The 23,702-nt window shown below is 37.5% G+C and overlaps 1 protein-coding gene across 1 annotated transcript; it reads right to left on the bottom strand.

The window, feature by feature from the left end:
- Nucleotides 1-665: 665 nt before the first annotated feature.
- LOC140747542 (gustatory receptor for sugar taste 64e-like) lies at nt 666-20,743 on the bottom strand. The gene is made up of 10 exons (XM_073080052.1): nt 20,640-20,743; nt 17,857-17,978; nt 11,150-11,329; nt 10,463-10,608; nt 9,851-9,973; nt 7,988-8,142; nt 6,860-6,910; nt 6,045-6,207; nt 4,725-4,814; nt 666-764 (listed from the first exon to the last, which is right to left on the bottom strand). Exons 1-10 carry the CDS (start codon nt 20,720-20,722, stop codon nt 666-668), a joined length of 1,212 nt encoding a protein of 403 aa, XP_072936153.1. The 5' UTR covers nt 20,723-20,743.
- Between the last annotated feature and the right edge of the window lie 2,959 nt (nt 20,744-23,702).

Genomic DNA, 23,702 nt, shown 5'->3' with positions numbered 1-23,702 from the left:
CAGGTCTCGCACGAAGCTAATCGATGTAATGGACTATATTATACAAAATTGTAATCCTTGTACTAGCAGATGAATAGATATATCCACCTACCTTGCCTTCCAAGCCGATTTGCAGACTGGAATCGTGTCAGGGGTAACGCACACGGCGCTGTCACAAGGCTCAAAGAAGTAGGCACGGTTGTCTTCCTGAGAAGTAATTACTATGCACATCTCAAGACACACGCGGTAACACTGTTATTCCACATAGAAAAAAAGGAGCGAGTGTATGATCTCCCCGAGCGCAAGAGGATGACTGGTTGCAATGAATGACGTTTGAAGACAACTCTGGTGCAATTTTAACACCTACCCACCTACTAGTTGACAAGGAAAGAAAATTAAATTTAGCTGACATGAACTAACAGACGTCAAATACATTCAAGTATATAATAGTATATAGCAAATAAATATAGCAATAGACCGGATTATACCGGACCAATTAATTCTAAATTATGTTAAAATATCTGTCAATAAATCCGGGATGGTGTCATCGTAAAGTATATTTTTTTATATGATATCTTGACAATGTCTGCTCTATGGCCTCATATATATTTTGATTACATAAACACATAATAATAGATGCATTACATAGGCTATTTGCTGAAAATAAATGTAATTACATCATGCGTCTAAGAGCTTCTTGTTAGGATTGTGGGTGGTGGTGAGGTTGGAGTAACTCCAGTCACTTGTAGAAGAACCAACTCGTAGGTCACTATTGTTCCTGCGATCTGAAAATGAAAAATAATTTACAATTTTTTTTTTATAATATAGGAGTAGCAGACGAGCATACAGTCCACCTGATGGGTAAGTGGTTACTGCCGCCCATGGACATCTGTAATCAACCCCAGATAGGATTAGATATTCCCACCTGAGGTCAGCCACAGATGCGCCGCTACCCGTGAGGACTAAGCTGGAACGCCTCGGAAAAGTCTGTCTCCTAGCGAAGCCCCGGAACCACACCGTTCAAACCGGAACACAGTAGCGCCTAACACTGCTGTTATTAGGTAGAAACAGGTGTGGCAGTGGTGCCGCTGGAGTCGAACCACAAAGGGTTCTACCACCTTCAAATTCAATTCAATTAATAAGATTTTTCAAAGGTTAATCTTTTAAATATATAGTAGACTAGCATGTGAGCGATATCTATAATCAATCTTAGATAGGAGTGTAGTCCTACTTGAAATTGGACACAGGTGCGTTGCTACCACTAGGGTTAAGGAACGCTTTAAATGTGTCTTCCTTACCACGCCCTTCGACCTTCAAACCTGAACACACTAGAGCTTTACTGGTATAAGAATATGGTCTGGAGATGGCCAAAATCTAACTACAAAAAGTTCTACTATCTTTTTACAGTGGTTTAATGCTGTTGTGTTGTGGTTTAAGAGGCGTGGTGACAAAAAACAGTGGTACATCATTCTCCAGTCAGACATCCGAATAGTCTCCAGGAAGTCATTAGAACTAGGGGAGGCAACAATTGAAAATTTTGTGAGTAAATAAAAATAAATACAATACAATACAATACAATACTCTTTATTGTACACCAGATTTATAGTGACAAACAGAAATACACAATAAAAATTAATTAAAGGTACAACTGGCGGCCTTATCGCTAAATAGCGATCTCTTCCAGGCAACCGTTTACAAATAGGAAGAAAGTAATAATGTATAAAAAGAGATCCAGGGTAGGGGTGTACATAAGTATAATGTAGCGAGAGTTATATTTTAAATATATCAGCAGCTAGAGTAGCAAAGAATGGAAGAAAAGGAAAGAAAGAGGAGAATACATAAAGTAGGAAATAATAGAATAGTATAAAAATAACAGAGTAACTAGGAAGCAGATTATAGTGATAGATAAAATTCTTTTACCTGATTTTTAAAAGAATCCAGTGACTGCGCACGTCGGATAGTAATTGGTAAGGCATTCCATAGGCGCACAGCCACTGAAGTAAAAGATTTACTAAAGAATGATGAAGAAGAAGAAGGAGTTAATAGGGAAAGGTTTTTATTGGAGCGCAGTAAATGTGTATCGTGAGACAGATACAAATAATGGATAAATGTTTTTCGTACATTAAACTTTTCTGTATTTTTTCAAGAAAAAGGTATTTTTCTGTATTTTTTATTCTGCACTTTTTTTAATATATTTTTTGTTGTTGTTCATTGGTACAATAATAATTAATACAAATAAAAAACAATATTCGACAAATTTATTTGCGTTTACGAAAGATTAAAAAATATGTAAGTTATTGTGCGGTTTATTGTGTCGGCGAGTGTACTAATAACTAAAGTCTGAAGTATTTCTGCTTCAGGTTAGTAATATTTTTGTTACAAAAATAAGAATTATATCAGACAGAATACACTCCATTGATTCCTTATCATGTTCCTCATGGATAAGCAATAACTCATTCCCGTTTCTATTTTTAATATAATATCTATTAGGGGTTGACTATGAACGGATGCGTGAATGAAGATAGATAGCTATAGTTAGACCTAGTACTGTACACAAAAGTCTTTGAATTGATGAACGACATTCTTTTAAATCTCTAAAAAATGTAATAATGTAATTTGTTTCAAAATTCAAGATCTTTCAAAATAATTTTGAATGAATGCTTTCACTTTAAATCCTCAAGTGTATATTATTATCGCTTGTGTTCTTCTTTATATACGAGTGATTGAGCAAGCGTATGAGCATTTCGAAAAAACATAGATTTTTCGGAAAGATTTGAGTCAGTGGCCATCTCTAATCCCACTCACCCGATGTTGAAATCATTGCCACCCTAATAAAAAGACTAAAATATAAAGTGAAAGTGACAAGTTGTAATAAATGATATAAATAAAACAAATCACTATGAATGTTAAAGTGCGCAACATAGTTTTTTACCCTAAAATATTTGTAAAATGTGTATCTATTTCATTAAAAATCTAGAATCCTCGCGTAAAGCCGCATCGAGCCGCTTGTATTCTGTATTAAATGTTTAAAGCTGGAAGTTAAATGTGTGTTTAAAATCCTAGCATTCCTCAGCTGGCTGGGTGAAGTGGAGCAAAGAAAAATACCTTTTAACTAATTTGCAGTGTAATCTTGGCCGAGGAACATGGGCATAATAACTAAATAGACGTCTACTAGGCTTTGATTGAAACGATAGATATGTATGACATGTGAAAGAGGGGGAGAGAGGAGAAGAGAAGAGAAAAGGAGAGGAAAAGAAATTACGAAGATATTTAATGAAAGAGAGCTGCTGTATTTGTTCCGATACACAATGGTGCTAATATGAATGCACATATCATTTACTGTCTCTACTAGGTTGCAAAGTGAGAGTTAGAGATATTAAGTGGTTAGTAGTGTCGGTGAGTAAGTGGCGGTAAGTAAGTGGTAAATCACTGATGCGTTGATAACTATTCTAGAACACTGTATACTGATATCCTTATGTTACACTTCATACCAGACCCATCAAATTTAAATCGCTATTTCAATACAATTCGTTATATTACCTTTAAGGCATTATTTTCGTTTGTACATAGAAGGAGTATGCACACAAATTGAACAACCTGTTTAGCCACTTAAACTCATATTTGGTTTCTATAATCGTGATTTGATATTCAATTTCTGCAGTAACGTAATACCAGAAAGTGCAGGTCTCGACATTAGGGCTCTATTCGGTTATCTTCTCATTCCGAGGAAACTACCACTGAGCTCCACGTTATTATTTAATTACCAACTCTGAGGTCTCTGGGGTAAATACATTTTTGGTTTAAGTTACTAGCGATTAGCGGAATGCGATTTTAAAATAATATTGACTTATTAATTATTATTTTTATAAGTTAAGAATGCATTGAGACTGGAAGCTTGTATTAATTAAAAAATAAGTTCTTAATTCGGAAGTTTAAAAGACCACTTAAAATGCAGCGTTATTTTGCTGTGTACGCCATTATTGTACAATTAAACGCGTTTATTGCGATATTAATTAAAATATTTTTTATTTAAAATTGTTTATACGTGCTTAAATTGTGTTTATAAAACTAATCTTAAAAGAAGCTTCAATTTAAATATTATTGTAAATTAAAGGTTTTTGTAAATGTTCAATTCACAGAAAGATTATTTAGGCAATATTTTAAGTTATTGAATATCGTTTAAATAAAAAATGGATTATAAATTCATTAAAACTTAAGAATTCAAAGTATGAATAATAAAAACGCTCATAATTAAACCACAATATCGTAATAGTCGCTATGCACTTCTAAATCGCGTCAGAACAATTCTTGGGGCGAATTACTTGTAACGACCACGATTTTCCCGCGAAATATAAACTCAAGAGATCATTTAAACTATGACGTGTTTTCCGTAAACCAGTAAAGTGAGAATTTGAAGCATAACTTTGTTTAAATGCTGGAATTGTGATTTTAAACCCCTGGGATATTGTTATCTATAGTATGTAGGATATTGTTTTTAGGGTTCCGTGCCCAAAAAGTAAAAACGGAACCCTATTACTAAGACTTCGTTGTCTGTACATCTACGACAGGGTTCTATTTCCTGAACCGTAATAAATGGACACTTAATTTTTTTACAAAGTATGTACAATACTAGCCGCTATAACAAAAAATACTAAAATACAAAAAACAAAAAAATTTGGTGGTACGGAACAATCCGTGTGCGAGTTCGACTTGCACTTAACCGATCTTTGACATAATGTACTTACTGCTAAGACCAACCCCCTTTTCACGTTAAAGAATTGGAGACCGCTTAGCGCCACAGTCTCGCCATGGATTTGGTCTAGGAACCTTTGTATCTGTAAGAGAAAGGTGGTTTATCATTTTTTTAGATTTTTGCCACGAGATGCTCCTGAAGTGCCATGGAAATCTTCAAAAAGGTGCAAAAAGAGCTCTCCGAAGTCGGCTTCTGCTGTTACAAATGTCTGTAGGCGCCTTTTTTCCTTCAGATAGCCCATCTTCCCTTATCGGTCTCTTACTGCTAGATTTATGTATAAATAATTATAGTTTAAAGAGTAAAATCACACTAGGAGAATCGTTAATTCTGATTCCTGACGATCCTGATGAGGAGAATGGGATAAAATTATTAAGATCGTGCATTGTCAGCGGTTCTTGACAATTGTTCAACATTTTTAAATGAATCGGACCGATCAAAGTGCGTAAAATTTGAGTTCAAAGATTCCGTTACATACATACAGGTCAAGCTAATAAAAGCGTGGTAAAAAGAAGAGGATGGGAGCTTTAGCTGATGTCAGCCAAGGTCCGCTCAAGTTGGAATAGTATAAGTGCCTCTTTCTTATCGAACATTTTAATCGGAGTACAACAGCGGTAAACACAGCTATTATTCGACAAAAAAAATGTGGCGGTGTGTCATCTCAGTCGGACGAAGTAGGGATAGTATTAATGCAAAAAAGTATCGATATTATTTGAATTTGGCATTGACCATATTATTACAATTATCGATATATGGAAGATAATATCGAAGCTCTAAGAATTTAATATTTAGCTTAATGTACAATATATTTGCCAAGGTATGCTTGTATTGTTACCAATCAACATCATCATCAACCCATTACTGTCCCACTGCTGGGCACGGGTCTCCTCTCAGAATGAGAAGCATTAAGCCATAGTCTACCGCGCTGGGCACCAATCAACCACTTGAGTTTGAGTTGATTGGGTTTACCAATCAACATATTTCTCATAAATGAAATAGTTTGACGCTCTGAAAAAATATATCGATATACCTTTTCGATAGTTGGGAGAATATCTAAATGTTAATCTTTTTTTGTTAAATGTTAATTATGAAAATTAAGTTTGTTTAGTTAAAATTTACGATTTATTGAACCGATAATAACGAAATATCAATATTTTCCGACAAGTCTATTCGACGGATTCTACTACATCGTAACGAATAAATCACTTCCCTAAACTCTAAACCTCAAGCCATCTTACATGTTCTAAGCTTATTCCTGGAATCTTATAAGCGGTGCACACATGATACAAAATACATGTCAGAAATTACTTCATACCTCCACACAATATACGGACGACGGAACCTCATACAATTCATATGCGGGCTTCTTGCTAGATGTGTGCACTTGGGCTGCTACCAGCGACACCGCCAGAGATCGTAGCACGAGGAAAATGAACGAGTACACGAAATACATTGCTTGCTCGTAACCTTTCAATGGCCTGTTGATAGAAGTAAAGCAGGAATGTATGTGTAACAATTTGGTATTGATATTTTAAGAAAGGAGTTGTAGAAGCTTAAGGGAACATAACGTTATAAATATAACTAGTATAATATGTTACAAGTTTGTGCCATACTATAATCTGTTTATCCATTATTCATACCTCTATAATACCCTATGTGTCGATGTAAACTGCACCTTTTACGTATGTTATATCGAAATAAAATGTTTCCAACGCCTTGTAGCAACATATTATTTCTTAACATATTTCATTTAAAAGCAATTAATTATATTATGGCAAGCAGATTGCTTCATTTTGTTGCCACTACGGATCGTAGAGAAATACTATAATACAAAAAAAAGTCCTTGAAGCTATAAATGTTCAAGATATGCGAAATTCCTAATGTAATCTCCATTAGTTGTAAGTTTCAATGAAGAAAACTATTAACAAAATTGTGTCTTTAAAACAACAAAAATCTTACTTTATTGCTTCTACTTACTAAATATCTCTTCATTACTTATTTTTTAAGCATTAATAAATAAATGCAAATAAAACACTAGCTACAAACCTATTTCCAAGTGTATATTTCCCAAGCAAACATAATTATGTGTTAGGTCTGCGTTTAACATAATTGTAGAGTACTAATATTTACCTCACGTCCACGTCCTTGAGTCTACACGACGGGGTAGCTTGTATTCCATCCCTGTGAATCAGTTTATAGTCCATAAATATTTTATTTACAAGGTAGAAGCGAATGTGTTGTCCACTTGATGTTAAGTAGTCACTGTCGTCTATAAGCATATTTTTTTATATAATATAGGAGTACAGACGAGCATGCAGTCCACCTATGGTAAGTGGCTACTGCCGCCCATGGACATCTGTAATCAACCCCAGATAGGATTAGATATTCCTACCCGAAGTCGGCCACAGATGCGCCGCTACGCCTGAGGACTAAGCTGGAACGCCTCGGAAAAGTCTGTCTCCCTTACCACACCCTTAAAACCGGAACACAGCAGCGCCTGACACTGCTTTATTAGGTAGAGATAGGTGTGGCGGTGGTGCCGCCGGAGTCGAGCCACAAGGGGTTCTACCACCTTCCGCATCTGTCACTAACTCTATATTTTGATTTATGCGCTTTGGTCTTATGCGCAGAGAACTCCGGGTTCGATCCCTGGCCAAACAGATATCTGAATGATAAATTTAGATCTCTTTTATGGGTCTGGTTATAGAGTAATTTTGTATTCGCCTATATGTCGTGGGTGCCACAGACACCGAGTGTGGGGCTGTGCCTGTAGAAAAATGGTCGTATAGAAAACAGGTGTTCTTCCTGAAGCCGATTATACATGTGGCAATCCTGATGAATACGATAGTTGCCTCATATGCATGTCAGTTATAATATACATAGTAAAGATTTTGGTACTTAAATACTTACTAAAAATAAAAAAATAATGAAAATATTGGTAGGAAGTACGGTCCTTCCATGTGCTAGTTTAACTTGGCCAATTATTTTACAATATAGTATATAGTATCAAATAAGCACACAGTCCAGTCCACCTGATCGTAATTGGTCACAGCCGCCCGGGAACATCTATAATCAACCCCAAATAAGATTAGTGCCCTAAGTGAGGTCCACCACAGATGCATTGCTGCCCCTGAGGACTTAGTATGCAGTACTATAAAATATGCTGATGATGGTACCATACAACGAACCACAAAGAGTTACATTCTTATAATATCTACAATAATATTACTGACACATTTTTTGTATACCAAAACTTACGATAAAGTATGGAGTAACTGTAGACAGATGAAGAACAGGTTATTTGCGAAAGTTATGAAAATAATTCCACTTATGACGTCATCGACACATCTCACTAAATTCGTGGCTCGGTTGTATTCTTCTCGTGTTGCGCGCCAGAATGATGATGGCGGCTTCTGAAGGCCAAAATACGTTAATTAATGTTTATTTTAGAGTGGCAGACGAGCATGCAGTCCATTTGATTGTAAGTGGCTACTGCTGTCCAAGGGCATCTGTGATCAACCCCACATAGGATAAGATTCGTACCTGAGCTCGGTCACAGAATTGGAATACCTCTGAAAAATATGTTTCCATTACCACACCCTTCAAACCACAACACAGCAGCGCTTAATACTGCTGCAATTTGGCAGACATAGGTGTGTTGGTGGTGCTGCCTGAGGCGAACCACAAAGGGTTCTACCACCTTTAATTATTTTTCATTATGATCCATTCGCGATGGTGACTAAGGATTCATATACATTTTTTTCCACAGACATAGAGCGCATCAGACAAACGTCTTCAGACATAGAGCGTAACAGACACGTGCCGTGACAGACAAAAACTTTTCTTCCATACAATGTGTATTGACGAATCTACGGTAACACATGGTTTCAGACATGCTTGTCAAAATATTATTTAGAACAACACGATTTTGTCTGATCCGGCCGGCCTGTGTCTGATACATTCAATGTCTGTAGATATAAACGTGGTCAGCGGCGCAGTTTGCCATTTGTGGCGGTAAACTCAGGTTATTCGTATTACGAGTATGTAAGGTGCATTTTAAACAGGAAGAGCTTTGAAACTCAATTTTCCGACTATTTCCTCGGGGCGGTAAATTCAACTTCCGCTCTACGCGAACCTACGCTTGGCCACTAATAGGGCCTAATAATTGATGTCTTTGTCCATCTATTTTGATTTTAAAATGAAGAAACAAGTCAAACAATGGAACAACAGCTGAAGGTAAGTGGTCATTGGAACTCGAGAATATACCATAGATCGAAATAAATCTATACCGTTCGTAGTTGTGAAATGATAAGACTAAAGTTTTTTTTTATAATATAGGAGTAGACGAGCATGCAGTCTACCTGATGGTAAGTGGCTACTGCCGCCCATGGACATCAGTAATCAACCCCAGATAGGATTAGATATTTCTACCTGAGGTCGGCCACAGATGCGCCGCTACCCCTGAGGACTAAGCTGGAACACCTCGGAAAAGTATATCTCCCTTACCACACCCTTCAAATCGGAACACAGCAGCGCCTAACACTGCTGTTATTAGGCAGAAATGGTGTGGCGGTGGTGTCGCCGGAGTAGAACCACAAAAGGTTCTATCACCTTCAAATTAAGATTAAAGTTTTTAATGAAATGAAATAAACTTCATTGCGTGATATATAAACTAAGGTTAAATGGGTTGACGGAGTGATTGAATGAGTCGTCGTCAACCCATTACTGACGCACTACCACGGGTCTCCCATAGTGCACCGCGCTGGCTAAGTGCTTATTTATAGACTTTACAAACCTTTGAGATTTTTTTTAAATATCTTAGAGATCCAGATATTTTCACGATGTTTTCCTACACCGTTAAAGCAAGATAATTAATTTCTAATACGCGCATATCTTTGAAAAATCAGAGGTTTGTTCCGACCACTCGATCGAAAGGCCGAGTTCCAACGACTAGGCTGCACTACTTTTGAAATAGAATTGAACTGAATTTAATGACTACACTAGTGATATTATCTTGTTTTGTATGCGTCATGTGATGCACTCAATGTTTTCCTGATTGGCGTAAATGATCAGTAGGTATGTGCGGTCGAAAATCGTAAATGCCTTAAGAAACCTGTTTACCTTTTCTTTAGCTGCCACGATCTTACGGTTGACTTGTTCAAGTCTCGACGTCAGGTAAAAACTGATACAGATTACGAATAGATCAGCATAGTTCCAGTTAAATGTGCACTGAATGTTTAGGATCTGAAAGAGTATGAACATTTTTGATGTGTTTAGTTCCAATAAGGCAAAGATAAAATGCTGTTTTCTTTGTAGGTAATTCCTTAGAACTTTTGTGGCTTTGTTTGTTTGGTGTGGTAAGACTTTATATTGCTAACTTTAAACTTCTGTATTCTAGTACTTAAAATAGTTATTAAAAAGTTAATTGCCAGGCATATTTTTAATTAATTCTACTAATTCATTTTTTATTATCTGTTGATAGCAAAGTCCCGCTCTACATTTGAGCTAGGAAACAATAATAGGTACAGTAGTAATGCTGTCGTAACAGAATTACTTCGTGCCTAAATCTCTGCTGTGATACTATGATTAGATCATTTTAGACTAAAATTATCGCTTAATAGAGATATTTTACTATTGATTAGTAAAATGTCTCAATTTATTCTCTCAATTTTAATAGTAAAAAAACTGTGATTAGACTTTAATATAAATCGTAATGAGCCTATAGCTACTTACTTGTGATAAAAACGCTATAACATAGTTGTAAGGCAGGAACACGAACACCCAAGGAAAGCTGTTCTTGATGAACGCCTCGTAACGGTTGTTTGGGTGACAGTCAAGTGCTAACGCTGCCCCCGACAGATCAGAGAGGACATGCTCTACTGTAATTAAGTTAAAAAAGTGTAAATAGGGAGATTTAGTTTCATTGCAAAGTATTTTTATTAAATCAAATCTCATTTATTCAAAATGGATTCATATAGAATACTTTTTTAAAGTCAACAAACTATCACCGCTTCGGAAGGTGTTTCGCTATAGAGATTAAGCAGCGCAAAAAAACTACATAACATACATGGTAAAGTAATATCTGACGGCTTAAAAGCATGGAAATAACAAATTATAAAGAATGCGTCACATAGGTATACTCTTTTATTACGTTGCGACAACGAACTTCTTAATACTGTACCTAACTATGTAAGTGACAACCGTCTTTTATGAGAATAAACTTTTTTAAATCTAAACCTAAATGGTATAGGCCTGTGACAGACGGACAGACGAGGCTTAGTAATAACATTTTTAAGTTCTGTACCCTTTGGATACGGATCTCTTAAAATTGTAACCAACAAAAGAGAAAATAACTGAAATAATAATTACTCGTATTTAAAAAATGCGAGTCTAATAAACTCGTTATCAATTGGAACTTACTGATAGCCAAAATTAAGACAAGCACGCAAGATATATTGCATTTTCTGATAACTCCTACATCGGTGCAGGGATCAGATGCTTCTGTTTTTGATATGATTTGACACAACTTAGGCCATTTCGTAGCAATTCGTAAGAAGAGAAGAACGGTTATGAAGTTTGAACCGTAGAATACCAGGAACGCTGGAAAACAAATTAATTAAATTAAAGACGACCCGCGTAGCGGAGCGGTCACCATACCGGTCTGACGCGCAGAGGGTCCCGGGTTCGATCCCCGGACCCTTTGCGCTAAATATAATAAGAATCTAAGATATAAGAATATAAGATATCGAAATGATGAATTTAGATTTCTGTTTCTGTGTCTGGTTGTTTTGTATTTGTCTATGTGTGTGTCCATGGCATCCACGACACAGGGAATCCAAAGGAAACCCTAGTGTGGTGCTGTGAGTGAAGAAAGCATTTATTTATTTATTTATAAAGCGTTTAATTACATGTCATAACAGTTTGTTTGGAGTTTATTGTCTTTTGTATTTCCAAAGAGTATTTTACAGCTCGACTGTAAAGATATGGAAGGGACGAAAAAATACGATGAATTAAATTGAATTCAATACAATTCAAATCCTTATTATCCAAGCTTGATTAAAATATTTTTAACGTCATCAATACCTATGGTAGATTGTATTGCTTGCATATATTAGTAAGGATTACTCGCTCCTAAAAAGAAAATGTAACCTTTTGAGAATTGTCACTGTCATCTATTTTCGTGTTTGAAAAATATTAAAAAAATTTAGTTTTTAGATCATTTACGAATGAAACGACATTTCTTCACTTTTTCTTCGATTTCGTGTCTTAACGGCGCATGTCGGCAATTTAAAGGGCTGACAGAATTGTCAGACGTTTAAATTGTTTAATGGCTTCCTTCAATTACAAGGCTGTGAGATATCTATACTTATCTATGATTGCATGTGTGTATGGTGTGTTGTGTGTATGGGTGTATTATGAACGTCAAAAATATGGTTACTGGGATTGAAAATTCCACCATTTATAGCAACAACGCCGGGATTTCCTATGAATAGGGTGTAATGGACACACAAAGACGAATACGCAAACATAAATACATCACTTAGATGTGTTTCTGACCAGGGATGTAAGCTGAAACACTTTCATACTTTTTGCTTAACAAAATTTTCATTCGATGAATTCATTTCTGCCATGGCCGGTCCCAAGCCCGGGTGAGAAAAGAGGAGGGTTGGTTCAGAGGAGACCTACCTGCCGTAAAATGTCAACGCCGAGCACCGGGCGGCGGTTAAATAACCTGGAAACTCTGCAAGGAGCGGTTCGCAATGGCCGTGAGAGACTAAATCCTCTCTAAAATATTGATACGGAAGGACGCGGGAGTCCACCGTGATTATTTTCCCAAAAAACCACCTCATGAAATCACAACTAGCGCATATGGAGACGTCTGGCGACCCGACTGACAATCGGCGCTATCCGGTTACCGGGCTGGGTAGTGTGAAATTGGCTACCGAAGATTCCGAAGGGGTTTCTCACCGGGCCCCTGCAGGAAGAAATGCTACTGGTGAAAAACTCAACATAGCCAAGAAAGCAGCAATACGTAACCATCTTCGTATTGGAGCCTGGAACGTCAGAGGACTTCTAAAACCAGGAAAACTGAACATCGTGGAGAAAGAAATGGAACAACACCAGCTAAGTATCCTGTGCGTCAGCGAGACACACATGCGTGACCAAGGCCATTTCACTACTGACGCAGGGAACACCATGTACTTCGCAGGTGCCGACAATTCCAGTGTGAATGGCGTGGGCATCACTGTACCACGCAAACTCAACGCGCACGTCCTCGCATACAACCCTGTTTCAGATCGAATCATAACTTTAAAGATGGACGCCAGACCGTGCAAACTTAACATCGTTGCAGTTTACGCGCCAACCTCAGAATCAACTGAAGAGGAAATCGATAGGTTCTATGGGATGCTGGAAAAAGTACTGGATCAACTACCCAACCGGGAGATCACAATGATTCTCGGCGATCTTAATGCTAAGATAGGCAACACAGATGCTGATACCCACATACGGCAAATAGTTGGAAGATACGGTCTCGGAGATAGAAACGATAGAGGGGAGAGATTTCTAGAGTTTTGCATTGAAAGGAGTCTCACCATTCTCAACTCCTGTTTTCAGCATCACCCAAGGCGCCTGTATACTTGGAAGTCTCCCGGAGATAGGTACAGGAACCAAATCGATTACATTCTCATCGGAGCACGTTGGAAGTCATCTGTCACAAACGCAAGGACATTCCCTGGAGTCGACTGCGGTTCTGACCACAACTTGCTCGTAGCTTTTCTCGCACTCCGTCTGAAGTCACCCAAATTAGCAGTGAGGAAACCAAGACAGCTAGAAGGCCCTGAAAGGGCAGTTTTTCGTACAGCTATGGAATCAAAGCTGAATGAACACCCACCAGAACAACACAACAGTGCTAATGAACAATGGGAGGTGTTCAAGTCACAAATTTCTGACACGCTAAGGGACATCACTCAGGGTAGGATAGCAGACCAGAAGAAAAAGACGTGGATTTCAGAGCACACGTGGGAGCTTATCCAACGCAGGAAAGAGCTTAAGGCAAGGTCCATGGAGCATGATGACTTCAACAGAGTCTACTCAGAGTTATCCGCCGAAATTGATAGTCGTTGCAAAGAAGACAAGAACAACTATCTTGGAAACATCTGCCGCGAGATTGAAGACCATTCCCTCAGATATCACACAGCAGACCTTTTCAAAAAAGTCAGGCTGCTCACAAGGCAGTTCAAGCCCAAAGCCTGGTCAATTGAAGGGAATGATGGACATCTCATTCATGATCTCGAGGGCGTAGCGGAAGCATGGCGTATCTACTGTTCCCAGTTGTACTCCAGCCCACGTAGCGACAACGAAAATGCAGATCTGGAATGGGGAGCACTCGAGTTGGAGCCAGAAATTATCCGCTCAGAAGTGGCAGATGCTCTAAAGCGACTAAAACCAATGAAGGCACCAGGGCCAGACGATATTACAGCGGAGGTCCTCATAGCCCTAGGTGAGAAAGGAGTAAGCATCTTGCACATGATTTGCAAATCCATCTGGCGCACCGGCGTATGGCCTAATGACTGGACAAAATCTATAATCATACCCCTACACAAAAAGGGAGCAACAACGAAATGTGACAACTACAGGACACTCTCTCTTATATCCCACGCCAGCAAAATCCTCTTGCACATTGTGAATTATCGCTTTCGCTACTACCTAGATTGGCAGATTCCACAGGAGCAAGCAGGATTTGTGAAGGGCAGAGGGACGCGCGAACAAATCCTGAACGTGAGACAGATCATAGAGAAGGCATACGAATTTGACACACCGGTGATATTATGCTTCGTCGATTATAGCAAGGCCTTTGATTGCGTAAACTGGCAACATCTATGGCGGGTACTTGGCGAGCTAGGCGTGCCACGACATCTTACAGCACTCCTCCAAACTCTGTACTACAACAGCCAAGGAGCCGTCAGAGTGGAAAAATGCTTGTCGAAACCCTTTAGTTTTGAAAAAGGTGTTCGTCAGGGCTGCATCTTATCTCCGATCCTCTTCAATGCAAATGGAGAGTACATCATCCGTAAATCTTGTGATGACTGGGACGGTGGTGTCAGCGTGGGCGGGGTGAAAGTATCAAATCTCCGTTATGCAGACGACACGACCCTTCTCGCTGCAAATGAAGAGGAGCTAAAGACCATCTTGGAGAGGATAGAGCGAGTTAGGAACGACCTAGGCCTATTTATAAACAGATCCAAAATCAAAATCTTGGTGGTTGATCGCTTCAAAAACTACACTCAGCGATACACTCAATTTAGAGGTAGTTGACAGTTTCACATACTTGGGATCAACCATCAGCAACAATGGATCCTGCGAAACAGAAGTGCGAAGACGCATAGGCATGTCCAAAAATGCCATGACACAATTGAAGCGAATCTGGAAGGACAGAAGTGTCTCAGTTAAAACGAAACAAAGGCTGGTTCGCACTTTAGTGTTCTCCATATTTCTGTATGGCGCAGAATCTTGGACTCTCAGGACAGCAGACAGACGTCGCATTGATGCGTTTGAAATGTGGTGCTGGAGAAGAATGCTACGCATCCCTTGGACAGCCCACAGAACAAACGCATCCATACTGAAACAACTCGAAAAAAAGACCAGGCTGTCCACTACGTGTCTTCAGAGGATCCTACAATATTTCGGTCACATCTCAAGGAAGCAAGGAGATAATCTCGGAACCGGAAAAGTAGAAGGAAAAAGACCTCGTGGTCGCAGCCCTATGCGATGGTCAGACCAGATTCGCGCTGCCCTTGAGTCAAAGAAGCTGTACGATGCTCTGCACACTGCTGAGGACAGAGCCCAGTGGCGCAATATTGTGCAATCAAGTGCAATTCATGGAGGAGGTCACGACCCTCAGTAATGAGGAATACGAAGCAAGGAGGAGGAGGAATTCATTTCATTCGATTCTGATCAAATTTGCGAACTCTAAGACCAAACTGTTAGTCCGGTCGGAAGTGGTTGCGAGTAAGTGTAGTCATACAATTTGCTATGGCGACGCGATTCATTTCGATATTCAGAGCGGACTAGCAGTTTTACGCGGACTATACTTGTTGAATTTTAGCAAAACAAGTAAGTGTACATTGATTGAGAATATAGATTTCTGTTCTGGGTCTGGGTGTTTGTGTATTCATCTATATGCGTGTCCATGACATTCTGTTGAAGATTTTTTTTTTTTTTTTATAATATAAGAGTAGCAGACGAGCATGCAGTCCACCTGATGGTAAGTGGCTACTGCCGCCCATGGACATCTGTAATCAACCCCAGATAGGATAAGATATTCCTACCTGAGGTCAGCCACAGGTGCGCCGCTACCCCTGAGGACTAAGCTGGAACGCCTCGGAAAAGTATATCTCCCTTACCACACCCTTCAAACCGGAACACAGCAGCGCTTAACACTGCTGTTATTAGGTAGAAATAGGTGTGGCGGTGGTGCCGCCGGAGTCGAACCACAAAGGGTTCTACCACCTTCATATATATGTATATATGTATAATGTATGTATAATAGATATATGTATAAACTTAATGTAAATTAATTTTCTTTTTAAATATATGTGTCACTTTGACTTGTTCAGTCAATCTGTCAAGTGAATGTATTATATAGTGTACAGATTCCATGTAATATATCACTACTAGATGAACCGGCAAACGTTGTGTTGCCATATAAATAAAAAAAATGTTACTGGCCTCCTCAGCCGATTCTCAGACTTACTGAATATGCATATAAAAGGTGAAAATCGGTAAAGCCGTTTCAGAAGAGTACGGAAACTACATTTTTGACACGATAATTTTATATATAAGAAGATTAATCTCCGAAGTTTGTTTATGTTATCCAACAACTCCTTCACATTCACGACACAGGAAATCCTAGTGTGGGGCTGTGCGTAGAAAGCGTCTAATCAAGAGAACGAATTTAAATCCTTAATCATATTTCAGAGATTCAATTTTGAAACTTACGAGTATGCATATTCATGGCGTTTCATATTCCGATTTCAAAGGATTTTAATCATAGATATACTACTAATGAAGACTGTTTCAATTATAAAAAGTTGCTCATCAAATTATTCAATACTGCTTTGAGTGCTATTGTTTCCGAATTAATGTTCTTTCCGGTCCAGTAAGTCCAGTACATATTGTATTAGTAAATTAGAATTGCTACTAATATTATTGGGTTGGGCTCAGTTGCTGAATATAAATTGAATTGTTTGCTAGTGGGTATGTAAATGACAATATGTACTTTAAATTATGTTGTAGAAATCTTGCCGAGTGTCGTTATCATTATTTTCTACAGAAATGATTTATTATCAAGAGAAAGACTTATATGACACATTAAAACATAATTCTTAAATAGTGACGTATTAGCCAACCTTAGAACTAAAATAGTATGTGTAAATAATTCACTATTATCTGTGAACATTTACAACACCACACAGTTTATATGAGCACTTAAACAAGGCTAGACAAGGATTTTAATATCACATTTTGTAAACATATTATTAATAACATAAATTACTTTCTTGGTTCAATTTACAACTTTTATTATTCCCGCGTAAAATACAAGTCTCGCGCCAAGCGCGTTCTTTTACTTTTTTAATGCTAATGCACACAATCTTATAACCGATACAGCCAGGTGGTAGAACCCTTTGTGGTTCGACTCCGGCGGCACCACCGCCACATCTATTTCTACCTAATAACAGCAGTGTTAGGCGCTGCTGTGTTCCGGTTTGAAAGGCGTGGTAAGGGAGACAGACTTTTCCGAGGCGTTCCAGCTTAGTCCTCAGGGGTAGCAGCGCATCTGTGGCCGACATTAGGTAGGAATATCTAATCCTATCTGGGGTTGATTACAGATGTCCATGGGCAGTAGTAGCCACTTACCATCAGGTGGACTGCATGCTCGTCTGCTACTCTTATATTATAAAAAAAAAGCCAGTGACTATATAAATGGGCACTTATTATTATAAAAATAAAACGTCATGAAAATAACACAAAATAATTAATTCAAACACTACTATAATTAAATAATTTGGATATATTGCTAACAATATAAACAATTAAAAGAAAATACTATACAACTAGTAACTTACTATTTGATGCAAGAGTAGCATCTGAATCTCGGACGAATCTTAAAATACAGAACAGAAGCAACGCTCCTTGTCCAATAATGGAAATGATGCTGTAAATACACCTCCCGGAGAAATACGTAAACCTGCGAAATAATTTGATAATTTAACACAAATAGGAAATGCGAAATCGTGACATCATAACTTCATAAAGTCAACTTTTTGTGAAAACGAAAGAAAAGTATGAAACGAGTAAGTGAAGCATAAAAAAATGGTTTATATCTAAAGTATTGCTATCCATAAACATCTACAACATTGAAATGTAAGAACTAAGTACATAAGCAGTATGAGACGACCCGCGTGGTCGAGCGGTCACCATACCGGTATGACGCGCAGAGGGTCCCGGGTTCCATTCCCGGCCAGACAGAAATCAATTTTTTTTTTTTTTTATAATATAAGAGTAGCAGACGAGCATGCAGTCCACCTGATAGTAAGTGGCTACTGCCGCCCATGGACATCTGTCATCAACCCCAGATAGGATTAGATATTCCTACCTGAGGTCGGCTACAGATGCGCCGCTACTCCTGAGGACTAAGCTGGAATGCCTCGGAAAAGTCTGTCTCCATTACCACACCCTTCAAACCGGAACACAGCAGCGCCTAACACTGCCGTTATTAGATAGAAATAGGTGTGGCGATGGTGCCGCCGGAGTCGAACCACAAAGGATTCTACCACCGTAGAAATGATGAAATCTAAATCATGAATTTAGATTTCTGGGTCTGGGTGCTTGTGTATTTGTGTCTGTGAGTGACCATGGCACCCACGATACAGGGAATTCAAGTGTGGGGTTGTGAGTGTAGAAATCGTTTAATCTTTTAATATACCTTACAAATAACTTTACAACATCATCAAATTGATGCTATGCAGCATAAATAGGTATGGCGTTGTCTTTGGGAGCATCGTATCATCATTCAGAACATTTGACGCTAGATACTATTGATTTTTGTTACGTAAAATTTGTCATGTCTCACGCCCGTTATTAATAATGACAATCTATCCAATCGTTATTAATAACAATCTATCCAATGTTTTGCCTACCAAAGATCGACATTCGACAATTTCTTCATACTGAATGTTTTCCAATTTCGATATTTGGTAGGTAACGTTAGTAAATAGTTACACCCCTCAACTAAATAAGTAAACGTGGTTAGACCAATGAAAACTCTCACCAATATATTCTCATATATACCATTAGGTACTTAACTTGGTAATTTATAGATAAAGTGTTGATACTCCAAGCCAATTTCTCACTGAAGGTAGTCTGCACGTACTGGCAGTAAATACTGGCGTTAAAATAAATAACTGCCCTGTATCATACCAAACAGTTTCAACCTCTAATTTGTTTTCTGTATAAACGGCTTCCAGAAAGCTATTAGTTGTGGACGTGATTCTAGGTTTTATCTCGTTTTCCGGATAATAAGTATAAATGTCATTAGTATATTTAGAAGATGGTAAAACCCATCGTGGGTTCACTTCGGAGGAACTATCTACACACCTATTTCTGCGTGATAACAGCAGTGTTGAGTGCTGCTGTGTTTTTTTTTGTAAGGTGTGAGAAGAAAGATTCATTTCTGGTTCTAAGGTGTTCCAGCTTATTCCTTACAGATAGCAGACCAGAGGAATGCAAGAGCAATGCTTATAGTCAACTTGAAATAAGAATTCAATCTTATCTGGAGTTGATTATTTATGGACAAATTTCCATGATGCCTAACACAATTTCTTAAAAATCAGTAATATCAATTAAAAGAACAGTACCCTTATCATGAGGTTTCAAAACATCCCACAATTTTACGTTACGTTTAATCAATCCATTATTCTGTTCCGTTTGCTGTAGTAGATTGAGTAAACGTAACAATAAGTAAGTGCTCAAGTTTTTTTGTCTGCCTCACATGTTCGCAAAAAAGAGAGTCAAAACATAAAGCGCCGTTTTGTCAATTTAGACATTTAATGTAACGTTACTGACACTATAGTTCTGATACAATCCGCTAGGGACGCTGGAATTGTATGGGCAATACGTAAACAAATACCAAAACAGTCATATTTGTCAAAACGTAAGAACTCATGGTAAGGGTACAGAATATTTATTCCCCATTTCCTTACAAACTTTATGAAAACCAAGATTGTTTTCAAGCACTCGAATCCAGTTGTGTTATACACAATACCAAGCACTGCAACGCTTACATTTGAATTGGCGACGCTCCAACAAAGTTCTTGAAGGGTGCTAATACCGTTCCTACTAATTGTTGGCAATCGGCCAGTGATGATAGACTAAGGATATTACACCGGACACATGAGCCTGATAATCTATACACCTTGCGGTAGCATTGAACGAAATAAGTTCAATGTGACGAGATATTAATGTATCCTACTAGTGAGAAGTATGATAATTTTTCGCCTAGGAAATGTTACACAAGTTTATTTTCTTTTTATAACGTTGAAGTAGCAGACGAATAGTCAGTCCATGGACATCAGTAATCAACTCTAGAATAAATTAAATTCCAACCTTAAGACGACTACAGATGCGCTGCTACTCTTGAGGACTAAGTTGTAAACACTCTAATAAATATGTCTCCATTATCACATCCTTCCATCCATCCAAAGTGGAAAATACTAGCGCTGAGTATTGCTGTTGTAAGGAATAGGTTTGGCGATGGTGTCTCCATAGTCGAACTACAAAGGGTTTTACTACCTTCAAGTGGTAATGTAGAAGTATGTCTACTAAGACCATGAGCAGATGTACTTTTTACCTTAGTTTGGATGTATCAATCTCACAGACACCCAATACTGGATTCAGACCAAAGCATTGACCGATAATGATAGTGAGCTTCATTGCAGCTTGAAATGTGGCCTTTCTCTTGTACTGAAATCTAAAAGGCTCGAGAGGTGTTCTGTGCGATCTTGCTGGAGCTGAAAAAAAAATTTAAGCAATGTAATTCTGCCTCTACGTGTCCTAATAAAACACAGCGTTCGCGTGTGTGAATATCCGTTTGTTTATTTGATAATTTATACAATTGAAAATTATTCCTATGAGCCAATATACTCGTTTATCTAATTATTGCTGTTTAATATCTACAAACCTAAAAAGCAGAAAATTAGTAAATATTAATAAGGGAGTAAAAAAATGGAGGGCCATTTTTTTAAATTTTAGTACTTATTTGTTACCGGGTCTGCCATGATGCCATTGTATAAATTTTTAGTGTCTATCTACTCGTATTATGGTTAAGAAAAGAGCCTTGTGTCAGACAGACAATCTGACAGTCAGCGGAAACTTATTAATAGTCTCGTTCTTCGCTTTGAACACGAAACCATAAAAACTAAACCAATTTGTTGGTTCAATTTTTTCATAACGTAGTACCTAACCATTTTACAATATCTCAGCACCATCCTATCATGGAATTACCGAAATCAATTTATCAAATGGGACACCGTATCGGAGATTCATAAATTCGATATTCATTCGTGCTTACTCTTCAGTAATTTTATAAAAGACCCAATGGGCCGTATAAATGAGTTTAGGGATGGAAATAGACCTAAACCTGATTCCTGAATTCCTAAAAATGTTGTCTGTAACTTTTCTAAAGTAAAACTTGGAACCAAATTCTCTAAAGTTGTAGTAAATTCAATTATAATACTATTTTGGCAAAGGATCTCGCACCAGGCTAGTAATCATGCGTGAAAAGAGGCTCCGATACTCTCAGATCGGAACTTCTAATACGCAAGAAATTGAGAAAATTTCGATAGCGTGATTCAGAAATATTAGTGGCGCCATCTTTTGACAAGTTGCGGAAGTCACTATATCAATAAATTTTAACGATTTTTACACGATACTAGGATATCAAAATAAATGTCATTTGGTTTGTATCATATCTATTAACAGCATATGGAAACTTAAGTTATTACTAGACTACCTCATCATTAACTTTAACACCGTCCGTTACATAGAAATCTAAACAAAACTAAATTAATACTTACAGTAACCATTTTTCGCCCTTTTCCGTTTAATCGTTGTAATTTTTTCTTTCATCATCATTTCTACGTATTCATATTGGAACTGAACCTACAATATAACAGAAACCATTAAGTTTGTTTACACTAGAAATTAATTGGATTATTAATACAGAAGTGCTTTGTAATTACTGCTGTAGGGTTTCAGAACGCTTAGTATAATCAATTATCAGCCGTAAGTCCTTGATTATAAGGTTGAAGGAACATGCCTTCGTGAAATGTAATAGTTCGTAGCACGTAGGCGTGCGAACTGATTCAAATTACCCTCTAATTGCTTTTGTGGGGGCATAATACGCTTTCTACGACCTATAGTATATCATGGACCTTTGTAGTTGTATTGTAGATTCGTAAGCCACTTTAGAACGTTTATAGTTACACGTAAGAGTTACTTTATCAGATGCTACCTTGAGCCGCGTACATAGCGAGCTATAAGACAGTTCTTAAAGGCTGCAAAGTTTACCGATCCGCAAAGGGTTCATAAGTAGACGCACGTGGCTATGGCCTAATTTTTTCTCACTTTGACACTTTAGACTTGACAGTAAAGGGTGGATAATGACTTTACGCCCAACGACTTAATATAGATTTTAACCGATAAATAAAGTTTAGCTATGGCGCGTGCATCGGTGCGATCTATGTGACATCCCGGGATTTTAGACTGAAAAACTGTTACATAATTTTGTCCTTTCCCTTTATAGGTCTTTTGAACTAAAGATCATCTTTAAAAAGATTTCCCTCCTAAAACAACAAAAGATAGACACGACAATCACTTAGTAGAAATAGATAGTCATTGACAGTATCTTAGCAATTTTCTTTGACTTTTACTTTATTTAGTAAATAAGGTCAATACAGCCAGTAAAATAGATAATGACAAACATTCACATAAAGCCAAGTGGCCGTCATCAAATGGAAATAACCTCATTTAGGTCACACCGCTTTATTGAGTTAAGCGCTAAGAGAATTAAGCAATTTTATCACTTTGCCTGCAATTCATTACTCTTCACATAGTTTCGAGAACTCGAGATACGAGACGTGAAAAATATAGAAAAAGCTCCTCTAATGCGAAGGATAGCTCATTCGATTCAGATTTCAGTTTATCACGTTTTTACTATGTTGAAACAAGGATAATAATTTTCTAACTAAATAAAAAAAAGGATTATAGCTAAAATGTATACAAATTATTTCCAATTTACAATACAATCAAGTGTATAAGATAGAAAATCATAAGTAAAATAAACCATCTAAAATTGCCGTGTGAGGCATGGTTCCCAAATAATATGTTGAAATATAATTTCATGAAAAATAATTGTATGAATCCGTTTATCTCTGTCTCAGCGCGACTAAAGAAATAAATTCAAAAATATTATACTAATTCAATTCGCTTTGTAGTTTCTTCTCTCATTTTCCTTTAGTATATTGAATTTTAATTACTCGATTATTGTCATTATTGAACTTGTTAAGACTACTTAAGTACGTTTAAACCATATTTATGTATATAAAGTATTTGTAATTAAAACCAAATTATTTTTAATATTGTAATCTTACCGCTCACGTAACATATACGGCTTTCGTTTATCCACGAACCAGGAAAGACGTTCAGTAATTAAATCATAAACCGACACCTGCTCCACCGAAATCACGTAGGAAAACTGTTAGTATCACAGCTTTGTTTAACCCACACAAAAGGTTACAACTCGTAGATTATACACGGGAATTTAGTCTCTATAACATTGAGAGTATACGTAACAGTGGACCAAATTCCTATGAAGTGTTGTTGGTTTAAATGGTATTTATGTTAGTGTTTGTTT

The sequence above is a fragment of the Epargyreus clarus genome, unplaced genomic scaffold (genome assembly GCF_041222505.1).
Source record: "Epargyreus clarus isolate Ecla_fem2 unplaced genomic scaffold, WU_Ecla_fem_2.2 ptg000014l, whole genome shotgun sequence".
Taxonomy (NCBI): domain Eukaryota; kingdom Metazoa; phylum Arthropoda; class Insecta; order Lepidoptera; family Hesperiidae; genus Epargyreus; species Epargyreus clarus.
Note: the sequence above shows the minus strand (reverse complement) of the source record. Positions and strands in the feature narration are given on the sequence as shown.

Excerpts from the sequence above, each read along its gene's own strand:
- LOC140747542 (XM_073080052.1), bottom strand. The coding sequence starts at position 20,722 with ATGAAGCTCACTATCATTATCGGTCAATGCTTTGGTCTGAATCCAGTA. Across the intron at positions 9,974-10,462 it reads TTATAGCGTTTTTATCACAA|ATCCTAAACATTCAGTGCAC; the intron begins GTAAGTAGCTAT and ends ATACTCTTTCAG. Across the intron at positions 6,911-7,987 it reads CAGTTACTCCATACTTTATC|GGATGGAATACAAGCTACCC; the intron begins GTAAGTTTTGGT and ends ACTGATTCACAG.